Source organism: Chrysemys picta, chromosome 22 (assembly GCF_011386835.1).
Source record: "Chrysemys picta bellii isolate R12L10 chromosome 22, ASM1138683v2, whole genome shotgun sequence".
NCBI classification, from domain to species: Eukaryota; Metazoa; Chordata; order Testudines; family Emydidae; genus Chrysemys; species Chrysemys picta.
In genome coordinates, this window is record NC_088812.1 from 12945290 (window position 1) to 12960964 (window position 15675).

General features: G+C 56.3%; 1 protein-coding gene across 4 annotated transcripts in view; it reads right to left on the bottom strand.

Annotated features, from left to right (window-relative positions):
• ANKRD52 (ankyrin repeat domain 52) overlaps positions 1–13478 on the bottom strand; it is a 37522-nt gene extending 24044 nt beyond the window's left edge. The window contains exons 1-4 of one of the 4 annotated variants that reach the window (XM_065575893.1): positions 13349–13469; positions 8205–8286; positions 5230–5308; positions 3365–3435 (exon numbers count right to left, since the gene is read on the bottom strand). In XM_065575893.1, coding sequence (XP_065431965.1) covers positions 3365–3435; positions 5230–5308; positions 8205–8207 — 153 coding nt within the window. In that variant the 5' untranslated portion in view covers positions 8208–8286; positions 13349–13469. Of the gene's footprint in view, positions 1–3364; positions 3436–5229; positions 5309–8204; positions 8287–13348 lie in introns of all 4 variants that reach the window. The other 3 variants (XM_065575896.1, XM_065575895.1, XM_065575894.1) reach the window with 3 other exon arrangements.
• Between the last annotated feature and the right edge of the window lie 2197 nt (positions 13479–15675).

A 15675-nucleotide genomic window follows, 5' to 3' on the forward strand; every position in this document is an offset into this window, starting at 1 on the left:
TCCTTGGAAAAACAACTCGGACAGCTGGCTAAACCACTGAACCGACCTACTGGAGCCAGACAGCGGGGCAACGTGTGAACGACCGAGGCCCTGAAATCAGGCAGGGAAGTTACAAAATGAGATGCTTTTTAAAGCTTCATTCTCCAGCCAAGCCCCTCGGGGATCTGACGCTAGCTACATCCGCCTTCATGCAGGGAGCAGCTGGCACTGTTCCTCTAGAGACCCCCTCTGCCCACCACAAACCGTTCCACTTCAGCTTTGCTTTTCCAAACCGTTAGCATGCAAGAGTGATGCCTCCAGAACGGAGAGCGCGTTCCTCCTCAGCAGGGAACAGCACAGACCTCCCCATGCCTCCGACTCCAACCCGAGTCCCTGGCCCTGACGAGATCCCCTCGTTCTTCCTCACCCCGGGGGCTGGCGGCTTGCAGGAGACTTGGGAGCATGCAGACGGAGCACGCGTCCCAGAATGCTGCTTTGTGCCCTCACATGGGCATTGGCCAGGAAAGAACACTCCTTTGCCCTGCGCCTTTCCTGGTGGAATCGTGCTGGGGGGCTCAGGGTGGGCCATGGACTGTCTAGGTGGCAGGTTCAAATCCAGCCCAGCTCGGGAGCGACCAAAAGGCTCATGAACTGTTTGGTGGCCCTTGCATGAAGTTTCTCGGTGTAGTTCCCAGAGGGCAACCAGCCACCTTCCAAATCACAGCAGCAGCTGCCCTCCACCAGGTTCCTGCTGGCAGCCTCAGCCAAGGACTGACCGAGCCCTGGAGACCGAACTCCCCTCTCACCCCTTAAGAAGGCCCCTCCAAAAAGTCACACGGGGGAGTCCGTGGCGCATGGGGGAAACCTGCCCTGCTGTTGCCTGTATGGCCCATTCTAAGGCTAAAGAGAGGCCTTCGGCATGTTCTGACTCCCTTCCCCCAGCGCAAAATCCCGGCCCTGAGATCTTGCAGTTAATGAGCAGTCTCGAGTGACTCATGGGGTGTGAGATCGCAGACCAGACCCATGTGACCCACCGACCTACATTTTATCATCATCCCCCCCCCCCGGATAATGCACCACAACCCCTTTCCCATGGGGCCGGCTGACCCTGAGCAGGAACGCAACACTTCCTAAGTGTGCGGGGACGGGGAGGGGAACGAAGGCAAGGGAGGTGGCTTAACTTAGCATGCTCAGCGGTTGGAAAATGGCCTGAAGCCGGGGTGGGGGGGGAGCAGAGAAAAGCCTTTGCGCAAGTTAACTGGCTCTAGGGGGGAACAAAGCAGTCAGCACATTTCCGGGCAGATTCCCTTCCAAGGGGCAAGACTGAGAGCAGAGAACGAGGCACTCCAATGGCGCAATGGTGGGGACACAAGAGACCCCAGCACACCCTCATCATGCACCGCAGCCCTCAAATCCAAAGCCAGGACCCAGAACAGGGTTGCGATTGCCTGCCTGGAAACATCCCCAGCGCTGGGATAGATTCCACGGGGGAGCTCTTCAAAAGCAACCTAAGAGATTTAGATGCTGAAGTTCCATTGAGGGCCAGTGGGATTTGTGCTCCTAAATGCCTTCGGTGCCTTTGAGACGCTCCACACTCCTCCTCTGCTCTAATACGATTAGCAGGAATTCTCCCGCTGCCCAGGACTCGTGGGGTTCTTTCCTCTTTGGAGTTCTGCCTTTCTCTAGCCCAACTCAAAGGGCTTTGTCAACAATGCACCCCACAACCCCCTGAAAGGTAGGCTGGCTACTACCCCTATTCCAGACACAGCCGAGCCTAGGACACTGAGGGACAAAGCAGCTTGCACGTTAGTGACAACGTTCAGCTTTCCAGTCCCCTGCTCCGGCCGCTAGACCACAATGGTCCGCTCACCCTCAAGCCGTCCGTACGTCAATTGGCTTCCACTGCCGCAAGGGAGGTTTAGGTTGGACATTAGGAAAAACGTCTTGTCAGGGTGGTCAAGCACGGGAATAAATTGCCCAGGGAGACTGTGGGATCTCCATCACTGGAGATTTTTAAGAGCAGGTTGGACAAACACTTGTCACGGATGGTCTAGAAAATACTTAGTCCTGCCATGAGTGCAGGGGACTGGACTAGACGACCTCTCGAGGGCCCTTCCAGTCCTACAATCCTATGATTCTATATTTGTTTAGCCAACCTCTGCCATCCACGTCACAACCCTGTGACCAAAACAAAAGCCCCCTTTCATAGCATCTCTGCCCAGAACTGGACCGAACTGGCTAGTGATGAAGGAGCTCGGATGTTTCCTTCCGGGTTACAGATCTCTTGGGGACCAGCACCGAAAGGAACTGAGAATAAAGTGGTAATTTCACGATGTTTCGGTTCAAAGTTTTAAATCTTTGCTTAAGCTTTGCGGGGTATATTTGAGTGGGGAAGGCGAGCACTCGACAACACTTGCTCACGAAACTGCAGAAAGGACGGGGCACGGAGGAAGAAGAAATTTCTGAGACACCTAATTGCTCCACCTGGCATACAAGAGAAACTCCCGTCAGTAGCTAGCATGTGGGATGCCGGGGGGAGTCGCCGGGTACAAAAGCCCCTTTTTTAGCGCTCAGGAGTCACTGAATAGCCTGGCACCTCCAGCCTGTTCTGCTGTCCATGATGTCAGCAGCCCCTCTTGTGTACTATGCACGCTGACAGATTCAATTCTGTTCATCCACGGGGGAACTGTGCTTGACCTTTATCATTGTCACAGGAACACGCTGGAAATCGATGCAGAGAGCGGCACGTGAGGAAAGATTTAACTAGGCATACCTTGGCTAAACAACATTATCGGGGGCCCGCTGCAGACGGCACTGCCACTGCCTGCAAAGAAATGTATGTGCCCAGACGTGACTGCAGAAGTGAGCCCTCGGAGGGGCAGGCGTGATACTAGCAGATAGCTGAAAGGTGTAAGCATCACGGTGGAGGGGAATTGGCTAGGGTGGTTCCCAGGAGTATTATTACCATTAATAAAGGAAGTTAAGCCCAGGGAAGGCTGAATATCAGGAAATACTTCCTGACAATGAGATCCATTAGGCTGCGGCATCACCTCCTAAAAGAAAGAGGTGGAAAGAGGCCCCACCACTTGGGGCATTTAAAACAAGACAAAGCCCTAACGGGAAGATATTGCAGGGAGAACCCATGTACTGGGGGTGGAGTAAAGGGAATATTATGGGTCTTTCCCAGTTCTGTTTTCTATTTTTCAAATTATTATGGGGTCTGGAGGGTCCTTTATCTTGTCGAAAGAGAACATCCAGCCCCCCGGGGCTCTCAGCTGGACTCAGAACAGGCATGCAGAAAGCAGGGGGAAAGAAAACAGTTACTCAAAAAAGAGCCCGGAGGAGACAGACGATTCATTACTGCGAGGCTTGCAAGGGCACCTACCTCATTGCGAGAAGCTGCGGCGCGATGCAGCGGGGTTAGCCAAACAGTGTCCTTTGCATTTACGTTAGCACCTGAGGAGACGGAGCAGAAGAAGAGGAGGTGAACACATCTGGGCAAGGAGCACTGCCAGGGTACAAGACTGTCAGATGCTCCAAGGCACCATCGCTGTTTTTAAACACCCACTGCTGTGTCTGCTTGGTTAGACAGCGTGTCCATTTCTTCGGTTAAAGAAGGAAACGGATTGAGCTTTAGGGCCAATCTACACTTAAAAGTTAGGTCGACACTTAAAACTTCACACCTCGGAGCCAGTAGTTAAGCCAATCGAAACCGCACTGTAGACACAGCTGGGCCGATGAAGAATTATACCTACATCCGCAGACCCCTTCTGTCACTGTAGGAAAGGTCTAGACCAGGGATCCCCAACGCGGTGCCCACGGGTGCCATGGCCCCCGCTGGGGCATCTATGTGCACCCGTGTCCTGGCCACCAGACAAACAGCCGCCGAAATGCCACCAAGCGACGCCTCTTGATGACGCTGCTTCTCGGCATTTCGGCGGCAACGCTTCTTTGCTTGCCGCTTCTCGGCGGCATTTCGGTGACTGCTTGTCCCGGCGACCGCGCTGCTCGGCGGCTAGTCGCCCGGTGCCCAGTCGCCCGGCGCCCCACCCCACGGAAAGGTTGGAGACCACGGTTCTAGACTGTGGTGCTACTGTAGCGTAGCTCTACCCTTAGTTTAGACGCTACAAAACATACGCTCCGGCACCAAGTGGAGCAGCTACCCCCAGCAGAGGGCTGCAGCTCCTTGGCGTGAAGCGGAGGGAATGCAGCACGGAGGTAGATGGAAAAAACTACATTTCCCAGCACACACTGCTCCACCTTCATCTCAGTGGCCACAAGACTATCAGTCCAGAATGCAGTTCGTCATCTTGTTCTAAAAGGAGGCTGCTCGACAAAGATGGTGCATTTCATACTGGAATCTGTAGGTCTGTGTACAGGTGAAGGAGACCAGAGCGCACTGCAGGAGTCTGCAGGCCTGGCTTTTGTCATCCCTGCTCTGCCGTCTCAAGATTCTCTGTGCCAGCCTAGGACTGTCAAAACCCAGCGTAGAGCTGCCCTGCTCTTCCATGCCACCAAGCAAACTGCTGACAAATCAAGGGCATCTGGAGAGAGCAATGACAATGAATGTCAGATTAGGGCCTTTTTTCTCCCATCTATGGCGTGCAGAGAGCCAGCCTGGACGTAGATTTGAGCTGTTCCGAGGAAAATGGTACTTTGGGTTAGAGCCAAGTATGCAGCCGGCAGGTGCTGAGCAAAATTCTCTAGTCCTCATCCCACACCCGACAAATGATCCAGATCTGCGGCTCCCCCCCACTCCTGCAGTTCGAGGCTTCCCCCCAGACAGTTCTGTCACTATCCTTCAATCCTGACCCACAGTCCCTGCTATCCCAGCCCTGGGCTCCCCCCACAGAACTCGATCAATGCCCCTCAGTCCCTGACCCACAGCCCCCCAGTATTACAGCGGTAGGCTCCCTGAGCTCTGCCGTTTGCCCCTCAATCCCAATTCACTGCTCCCCTCACCAGGTCTGCAGGTGCCCCTCAATCCCAATCCGCAGCCCCCTAACTCCCAATATTCCAGTGCCAGGTTGTTTTAAGATTTGCACAAACCTCCTCTTGGCATCTGGGTGAGAGCAACTAAGGACATTTCCTTTGTGACTCAAGCACCAAGTCTCCTGTGGATGAAAACCCCTTGTATCCCCATGCCCTGAGCAGCCCCTCCGCGTTAGACCCACAGGAGGGCCAGGCTGGCTAAACCTGAGCACATCCATGCAGCCGGCTGTACTGGGCAGAGACAGTTGCGGGTCTTACCTGACAGTATTAGGAGCTCAATGATTGGGACATCTCCTAAGTAGGCAGCAGCATGCAGTGGGGTTCGTCGTTCTTGGTCCTGCCGAGGGAGATAAAAAAGGCCATGATGCAACTATCCACACAGCAAATACCGCTCCTTCCCCATCCAACTTCCCCCACCCTAAAGACCCAAATGCTGCTTCCTGCCTTGAGGACATCTGGGTAAGTCTAAGTGATGGAGGAGTCTGCTTAGGACCAGCAAGAACTGACAGCCTGGTGGGAGGCAATGGACTACCTTTCATACCGCAGTCCACTTCAGGGTATCTGTCAGGTGGAGCAGGGGCTGGGGGCCAGGAATCCAGGGGTCTATTCCCAGTTCGGGGAGGTGAGTGGGGGCTAGTGGTTAGAGCAGGGGGCTGGGAGCCAGGACTCTCAGTTGGCTAATTTCTAAACTCTGTCACCTTGGACAAGTTACTTCACTTCCTCCCTGCTCCAGCTTCCCTAAACAGAGATGGCATCTAGCTCGCAGGGTTGTAAAGCTTAATGAAGGTTTGCAAAGCGCTTGAGAGGCCCTACATGAAAGGTTTATAAAACCACCAAGCAGTATTACCCAGTGCTCCGCATGCCCTTCACACACCCTGTCATTCTATGTCAAGTGCCACAACAATAAAAGCCTGCGAGCACCGGGAGCAGCTCCCAAAACGCATCAAGCCCAAGTAACTGGGAGAGGCTATAAAGGTGCAGGAAGCACAGCGTAGAGAAGATCAGTTTTCTTCGCTTGGTGCTGGGCCCTGGGTAACCTCGTCCTTGAGACATTTGGCTCAGTCTCGGCAAACACCAAGTGGGTTAGAGGGGCACAGAAGAGAGATTGAGGTCCCAACTTTTAATTGCATTTAATGAAAGTTGTATTTTTTTTCATTAAGTTACAAAATAAAATAAGGAGAGAGAATCAAGACAACGACTGGGAGGACTGGCAAACAATCTGGAGAAGCAGAAAGTGAAACTGACCAATCTCATTCCCAAGTGAAATCAGCACCCGAAGAGATAACGTGCGTTAAGTGTTAATCGGTCTCTCGTTTTTCGCGCAACAGAGCAAAGGCATTTTAGAGAAAGGATGATTCTGATCCACTCCCTTGAAGAGAAGGAGACTATAGAATTATCACGTCCTTGAACGAGGCAGCCAAGGAACAAAGTCTCCTGATCCCTTTGTAACATGTCAAGATATGATCTAATCATTAGTCCCAGTGGCTGGCACCAGAATCAGTGCGGGGCCTCCCCTCTGAGGCCAGCACAGAGCCCACGATGCTCGACCAGACCCATTGCTGCTCCCTTGCACTATTCATTCAGGGTCCACAACAGTGCTAGCCCCGTGTGAGCTGCAGCATGGGCAGAAAGAGGCTGAAGCATTAGATGCAATGGCCAAGAGCATGCGGAAAAAATAACACAAGGCCAGAGCACAGCGCAGTGAAAACCTCATGAATGCCCCACAGCCTATCAGAGAGTAAGATGCTGAACCAGACTCAGCACTTACCCAGAACCCATGACACTGACCTAGAGACACAGCCTAAAAGAGCAAGTAGTCACTGATCCCGGCCAATCCCCAGCGCCACACGCTGACAGACAGCTAGGCTGAGCCAGTCATTTTTTGTTAACAGTGAGGGTCGTCACTGGGATAACTGACATGGGGTCGTGGCAGTGGCAGTTTTCACATCGAGGTTGGATCCGCTCTAGCGTTTCAGGGCAGTTCTCTGGCCTGTGTGATTCAGAGGCCAGATCGGATGATCGCAGTGCTCCCCCTTTCTGGCCTTGGAATCTATCCACCAGCCTACCCCACAGACAGAGACACCACTCTCAGCCATACACCTGCCACTGGTTTGGTCGCAGGAATCTTGGAAGCCAGATGAAGGGAGCGTTTGCATCCAAGTCTGATTGGAACATTTGCAGGCGGATTTTACTCTCCTCTTCCTCAGAGCTGGCTTTTCAGGTTACATCACGGGCCACGATCGACCCAGGAGGCCTCTGAAGCAAGGGCACTCAAAATGAGCGCTACCAGGAGCTAGAAGGATGCATCTGACTGGCAAGAGAGCGAACGAACTGGTAGCTGCTATTCGTCCTGAAGACGGGGTGTGGTCCGAAGACTGCAGGCTGCAGCATTCAATATGGCATCTTCATCCAAAGGGCCAACCCCCTCCCCAAACAACTCAATCTGGACACTGCATTCTGGGCCTGGCAAGCCACACCTCCTTACCCAAGGTGAGAACAGCCAGGTGGTAGCACCTGCAAGGCTGCATTTCGGCCAGCCCCACCCTGCTCGGGTTGTACTGTGCAGACAGATTTAAAAGAGGGGCAGCGAAAGTGCATCTGTATTCCTTGGGACGTTAGCTCTGCTCCACCAACCAGGCCAGCCTCAACACAGACAGCTCAGCCGTGCTCTCATCAGACTATGCTGGGACCTCTCTTCAAAGGAGAGCAAGGGATGCTGCCAAACTAGTCCCAGTTCACTGCCCTTCCATTCACCTGCAGCCTTCAAACGAAGGAGCAGAAACCGACAAGACACTGCATTGTCGAACACTTTATAAATAGCGGACAAGTCTCCCAGTGACTAGGATGTACCATTAACCCCATTTTACAGAGGGGGGAGAGGGAGGCCAGGGGACAAAGGCCCAGATTTTTAAAGATATTTAGGCATCCCAAGGCCTTCCTTGGGAGCCTAAGTCAGTTAGGTGTTGCAGCCCCTAAATACCTTTCAAAATCTGAGCCAAGGTTGCAAAGCCAGGAATAGAACCCAGGAGCCTTGCCGCCAAGTTGCTACCCTAACCACTGGATCACACTGCAGAAAAGATTCTCGCTCGCTTACCAGAAGCGTAACAGTTCCACCCTCTCTGCTTTGGCTACACAAGCATATTTCAGAGGCAAAACGGAGGAGGACAGGTCAATCTGAGACAGGCGCGTCAGCGTGCCACGCTAGGCCAGGCAGCTGCTGCTCCAGCACTCACCATATATTGATATTCTCTTTCTGGTTCAGCAACGACCGCACCTCCTCTATATCGCGGTTGAAGATGGCTTGGACAGAGGAGGCTGCAAAGACAAAGACACTCAAGCGGTGAGCAGGTAAAATGAATGTGCAAGGACAGGGATGGGAGGATGGCCGCAACATCATTCATATGCCCCCAAGACCAGCCCGACAAGTGTAGTCACCTCACGGCACCTGTGGTTTGTTTGGGGCTCCTGCTTCTATAGCAAACGCAAATCTACTGAGCCCACTCTAGCGAGCTGCAGCTGTGGAGACAGGCCCAGCTGTGGCATCTGACAGGAATTCTCCCCCACTCCTTGCAGCTGAAGGCTTTTTAATATTTATACAAACCAATTTCTGTTTAAAAAAAATAAAGAGAGAGAGAGAGGCTGCTGCTTCTGCAAGGATTACAAAACTGAAGCCAAGTGAGTGTTGGTGGAAATTGCCGGGTTATCCACCCTAGGGAATAAAGCCATGAGATGAAGAAGCGCGGTACAAGTTTTGCACCCTACCCATGGGCCTGGAAAGACTACATCTAGGGGGGCAGGGGCACCCAGTCAGGCCCTGATCCTGGCCAGATCTCAGTGGGAATCTGTCACCTTAGTTCTCTGCCAAGAAGAGGGCCAACTGCTGCCAGTTGTGGGGGAACTTGCCCGCGGGGAACTGGACCGAGACTCAAACTCGGTTTCACACAGGGGCCACCCTCAATAGCTGGCACGGCGTTTGATTGCTCTGTTGTGGAGGCCAAAGACTTTGTAAAACTCAAGGAGGGACTGGCCATTTCTAAGAAGTTATAATGCCAACAAAAACTCATTTAGGAAGGGATATAAACAGTCAAGCTTCATGGCTTAAACCACTCTCTAATTATTCGGATGAGACCTTCATAGGGGGTAGATTATCCCACATCTGCCTTCCCCTGGGCTTCTTGCAACATCCTTTGAAGTGGCCGGTGCTGGCCACTGTCTGAGACAAAATACTGTCTCGATGGATGACAGGTCTGATCCGGTCTGGCAATTCCTACACTCTCACCCAGCCTGAATTTTAACAAGTGCCTTAGAGGGGAAAGACGCTGCATCTCTCTCCCAAATCCCCTGAGCCATCCGCTCCCAACAGGATACAGCATCCGATGAGCAAATACTCAGGAAAGCTAGCTCTCGGGGGTCACTCAGTGAGAGGGGCAGGCCCTGAACCCAAAAGACACTCTCTTTTCAGAACCCACGTATGGATGGTCTTCAATAGCAAGAGAGTGAACATGGTCCAGAGCGGGGCCCTCCTCTCAAATCTCACGCTGCAGGGTAACAGCCAAACCCCCTTCACCTCTCCTGTCACTACTTCTGGGGCTAGCCTCAGTTGCCATAAGATTTGGCTATAGCCAGAAAATGTCGACACTGATCCCATTGGCCTAAAATGGATCTTTATGGACAAGCCCCCACTTGCGATGTGCTCCACAACCCCCTGTCCTGTCCCTTACTTCACCCTATAATCCACCTTCCGACCCCTCTCAGCGGCAGAGAGCACACAGTTACCAGGAGTGGTACCCTGGAAGACCGACCTCAGGGAAAGACTGGTATCTTCGGTTCTGATGGCACGGGGGGAACACACCCTCCTGGGAACCTGGTGCAGGTTCGGTTACGGTGGGTGAGCAATCCCCCAGGGGAGCCCCAAGCGTTGGCAGCTACCCAGGACCTCCCTGCAGCAGTAACAGAACCCTGCTGCGGATTTCCTGTCACCCAGGCCCAGATTGTACTTTCTGTCGTTTATCCTGGGAGCTCTTTGGGGCAGGGACCGCGGCCGCCTTTACATCTGTATAGAACCAAGCGCACTGCGGCCAGGACCGAAAACAAACCACCCCCCTTTGCTCAAGGTAGCGCAGCAAAGCAGATCTCCAAGCAGCCCAGCTTCTGGGGTGATGCCTGCTCCACCTTGCCCTCACGTTCACTCCAGCACCACCAACCTCATCTGCTCATCTTGACTGGTCTGCTCAGCAGAGGGAACCCTGAACTTGCATTTCCAGGGCAGACTTGCCGCCCTTACTACCCTGCTAACTCCAGATTCCCTCTCCCCTCTCCATCCAAACACGTGCATGAAAGCAGCGAAAGGTAGGGGGACACAGCCCCAGTCGGAGGGAACGAGCGAGTCATTCGCGTGGAATGCAGTGGACTCAGCATCCAGCGTTAGACATTTCCAAAAAAAAAAAAAAAATAGATGCATAGACGCATAATTATGCCCTGCACGGACTTCAGCGGAGCTTGCAAGCAATGCTGGGATTGACACACCCACCCACCATTCACAAGGGAAGCTGAATGTTTTGGTTACCAAAAAAAAAAAAAATAATAAAAATAAGGTTACTCCCCTGTTCCCTTCTCTCCCCGCCATGTGAGGCTTTAACCCCCCAGCCTATTGGTGAGATTGCAACAGCGAGGGACCACAGCAGGGGTAAATATTTGCTTGGAGGAGTCTGCAGCCCACATCTCAGAAATCATTACTGCCGGGGTACGAACAAAGGGGGTTCATGTCAAATCAGGGGGTTCAAGATGAGATGTTTGCGGGCCAGTGGGGTATTTGGAGGACTAGGGGGAGGTGCTGGGCGTCATCCAGGGAGTAAAGGGGGAGAAGCGAAGAACAACTGTGTATCAATATACTCTGCCTTAGGAAAGTGAAGTACATACGAGGGCCGGGAGGTTTAATTCATACCCCGTACAGCGCAGAGATGGTTGAAACCTGACCCTTTTAGGGGAATTGTACGTGGCGATGGTCATCTGTATAGCCACTCTTCCTTCCCCACCCGCCCCCCCTGGGTGAGGGGGGTATCTACAGAGATCAGTCAGCCCTGCTGATTTGGGGGTTGTGACACAAGTCAAGTGGGGTGCAGACAGGACTGACTCACACCCCCCCAGTATGTAGGGAAGCTGAATCACATATACCGCCGATGGCAATAGGGTGCATGGGAAATGCCTCATCACACCCGGGGAAATGGCAGGGCATACAACAGCACAGGGACACCAACCCCCCCCCCCAAAGTGATGAAAGTGGGATGCGAGATGAATCACCCCCTAACTTGTGAAAGTGGGGTGCACACCGTGGGTGGTGTCAAATCAAGCCCCACCTCTGGCCCGAGAGGGGCTGAAATGGGAAGGGGGATGAGGGGGTGTAGAGGGAGAAAGGCAGGGAATGAAAACGGGGAGACTCAAATCCTGTCCAGCCTTCGGGGGGATAAAGAGGTTGATGGGAGGAGTAAGGGGGTAGGAAGGATGGCTGGGGAGACGGGGATAAGGAAGGAGATGAGGACGGGGAGACAGGGAGAAGACGGGGAACAGACAGAGCTAGGAGATGGGGGACACCAATATGGGGGAGCAAAGGGAAGGAGGCAAAGATGAAGGCAGGCCAAGCGGGGAGGAGAGACAGAGCTGGGGGGCAAAGAGGCTGGCACTGGGGAAATGGGGCAGTGGGTTGGAAAGGGATAAAAAATGGATGCAGAGAGGGTGGGGGGGGAAAGGGGAACAGAAATGGGGCAGGGGGTGGATGGGGGCTCCGGGAGGCCAAAGGCAGAGGGGCCAAGGCCAGAGATGGGGTGCGAGGGGCACTTGCAGAGATGGGGAGCAGGGGGTAGGTGGAGGGCCTGGGGGGCCAAAGGCAGAGAGGGTGGGGAGCAGAGATAGGGCAGGGGGGCAGAGGGTGAATGGGGGCCCCGGGGGGGGGCAGAGATGGGGGGCAGGAGCAGAGATGGGGCAGGGGGTGGATGGGGGCCCCGGGGGGGCAGAGATGGGGGGCGGGGGGTGGATGGGGGTCTCGGGGGGGCAGAGATGGGGGCGGGGGGCAGAGGTGGGGTGGGGGGTGGATGGGGTCTCGGGGGGGCAGAGATGGGGGCGAGGGGTGGATGGGGGTCTCGGGGGGCAGAGATGAGGCGGGGGGTGGATGGGGGTCTCGGGGGCAGAGATGGGGGGCGGGGGCTGGATGGGGGTCTCGGGGGGACAGAGATGGGGGCGGGGGGTGGATGGGGGTCTCGGGGGGGGCAGTGATGGGGGGCGGGGGGCAGAGGTGGGGTGGGGGGTGGATGGGGGTCTCGGGGGGGCAGAGATGGGGGCGGGGGGCAGAGATGGGGCGGGGGGTGGATGGGGGTCTGGGGGGGGCAGAGATGGGGGGCAGGGGTGGATGGGGGTCTCGGGGGGGCAGAGATGGGGGGTGGGGGGTGGATGGGGGTCTCAGGGGGGGGCAGAGATGGGAGGCGGGGGGCAGATGGGGGTCTCGGGGGGGGCAGAGATGGGGGGCGGGGGTGGATGGGGGTCTCGGGGGGCAGAGATGGGGGGCAGGGGGTGGATGGGGGTCTCGGGGGGGCAGAGATGGGAGGCGGGGGGCAGAGATGGGAGGCGGGGGTGGATGGGGGGCGGGGGTGGATGGGGGTCTCGGGGGGGCAGAGATGGGGGGCAGGGGGTGGATGGGGGTCTCGGGGGGGCAGAGATGGGAGGCGGGGGGCAGAGATGGGAGGCGGGGATGGATGGGGGTCCCGAGGGGGCAGAGATGGGGGGCGGGGGGTGGATGGGGGTCCCGGGGGGGGCAGAGATGGGGGGCAGAGATGGGGGCCCGGGGGGGCAGAGATGGGGGGCGGGGGGTGGATGGGGGTCCCGGGGGGGGCAGAGATGGGGGGCAGAGATGGGGGCCCGGGGGGGGCAGAGATGGGGGGCGGGGGGTGGATGGGGGTCCCGGGGGGGCAGAGATGGGGGGCAGAGATGGGGGCCCGGGGGGGGGGCAGAGATGGGGGGCGGGGGGCAGAGGTGGGGCAGGGGGTGGATGGGGGCCCGGGGGCGGGCGGGGCGGGCGGCGGGGCCGGGCTCCGTCTCCTCGGGCGGGAAACTGGCAGCGCGGAGCCCGGCTCCGGCCTTGAGGCGGCGGCGCCCGGCCCGGCCCGGCTCGGCTCGATCCCCTCGCCGGGCTGGGCTGGGCCGGGCCGGGCTGGGCTGGGCCGGGCCGGGCCGGAGCGGAGCGGAGCGGAGCGGAGCGGGGCGGGGGGAGGCCGCTCCGGGCGCCGAGGGGCGGCTCCGCACTAGGCCGCAAATCCCCGGGCTCGCGTAGCGGGCGGGCCGGGCGGGGAGCCGGGCGCGCGGGGGGAGGCGGCGGCGGCCCCGGTACCTGGTCCGTGATGCTGAGAATCCCCATGTCCGGGCCCGGGCCCCCCCGCCTCAGCGCCGAGCTCCCGGCATCAGGCTCCGGCCGCGGCGGCTGCGGGGCGGGGAGGGACTGAGCCCGCCCACCGCGGGAGGCCGCCGCAGCGACCCCTGCCGGGGAGACCCGGCCTCGGCCCCGGCCCCGGCCCCGGCCCCAGGCCGCTCCCGGGGCGGGCCCTAGCGGGGTCCCGGAATGGGGGGGGCTGGATCCCCTCAGGGGTGGGGTGCCGGGCCCCGGGGAGCCCCTGGGGGGGCGGGCCTTAGGGGGGGTCCCTGAATGGGGGGGGCACTTGGATCCCCTCAGGGGTGGGGGGGCCGGGCCATGGGGAGCTCCTGGGGGGGGCGGGCCCTAGTGGGGTCCCTGAATGGGGGGCACTTGGATCCCCTCAGGGGTGGGGGGGCCGGGCCCCGGGGAGCCCCTGGGGGGGCCTTAGGGGGGTCCCGGAATGGGGGGGGCTTGGATCCCCTCAGGGGTGGGGGGGCCGGGCCCCGGGGAGCCCCTGGGGGGGGGCGGGCCCTAGCGGGGTCCCTGAATGGGGGGGCACTTGGATCCCCTCAGGGGTGGGGGTGCCGGGCCATGGGGAGCCCCGGGGGTGCCGGGCCTTAGGGGGGTCCCTGAATGGGGGGGGGGCACGTGTTTGCCATCATCGGGGCAGGGCAGGCAAGAGCCGCTTTTCCATGTGGGCCCATGAGTTTCCCCCAGTCCGATTCCATCGATTGACTCCACCGGAATCGGGTCCAGGCTGAGACGGGTGAGCAAACCGATACATAAACTCGGCCCACGGGTGAAGCTAGGTGCCTCGATGTTCTCCAAGGGCTAGCGATAGAGAATCAGGTGAGGAACTGCACTACCCACACATCTGATCAATTGATAGTAACCAGATGGATCTACCATCATTAACTGGTGGCTTCCAAGTGGGATGGGTTGGTAGTCCACGTGGCCACTGCAAATTAAATAAGAATTAATAGTTGCTTGAGTTATGACATTAATTCTTTGCGCTCCTAAAGTGCCCATTATCCAAGGATCCACCAACTTGTATTTAGTATTCAGACTAAACAAATCAGATTGCTACAAGGGTGATCTCAGATTCCTTCGTTGTTGTGATGGGGAAGTCCCAGCTGAGTTACTGTGCTAGTTACTGAACAAACACATGGTAAGAGACAATCCCTGCTCCAAAGAGTTAGAGTCTGGACAAGGCAGATAAAGGATGGAAGGGAAATGGAGAGATGAAACATCTCACACAAGGTCATGCAGCTGTAGTGTAGACCAGGGCTTAGTATGGCCAGGAACAGAATCCAGGTCTCCTGAGTCCTACACAGGGTCTGCTCTTCTGGATCAAGCTGCCTCTCAGGCCTGGTCTACTCTTAAAAGGTTTGCTGATATAGATATACTGGCACCCCCTAGTGGAGACACAGCTGATTCCAGCAAAAGCGTTCTTCCACCCGTTCCCCGAATGGAATAGCTATGACCTGCCAAATATTTTTTGTTGCTGCTATAACTGTGTCTACATTAGAGCTTTTGCCAGCACAGGTATATCGGTTAGCGGTGTGATTTTTTTCACGTTCCTAACCGACATAGCTATGCCAGTAATATTTTCTAGTGTAGACCAGGCCTCGGAGAGGGAAGGTTGGTCCTTTGTGGCTAACGCACAGGTCTGGGAATCAGGAGATCTGTGTTCTACATGGACTTCACTCTCTGCTTGAACTCAGGAAACTGAGACAGAGAGAGGGTCGCACAGTGAATTGAATCTCCTAGACTTTAAGGCCAGAAGGGACCATCATGAACATGTAGTGTAGAACTCAGATCTCTTCATTCAGGTGCCTCCTAAAATCCCACTGCTTCCATCATGCCCACAAGAAATTAACTGTTAAACAAATCCAAAATCCATTCCCTCCTCTGGGCTACGCAGTTAGTGCCAGCTCTCATTTCTATGCCTGTTTTTTAGGTCCCGATCCTGCAAACACTCACTCCCAGGTGTAAATACTTCCACCTATGCACTCAGTGGGTCTACTCATGGAAGTAAGCATTGCCCTTGAAGATGTTTTCAGGATTGGGCTGTTATATCTTCATGGCTCTTCATGCTATAGGGGTTGTTTTGAGACTTCTTTTTTATACTGTGCCTAACACATTGTCTTTGCTTAACAAATAATGAATCATAATAACAAAGTGGTGCTGCATGGGACCTCACATAAGCATTTCTGGGTGACTCTGATAGCGACCTCATGTGCAGCTGAAACCTGCCAGAGCCCAGGCCCGAAAAGTGGCTCACAAGTCTTTACCACGTGACCCTG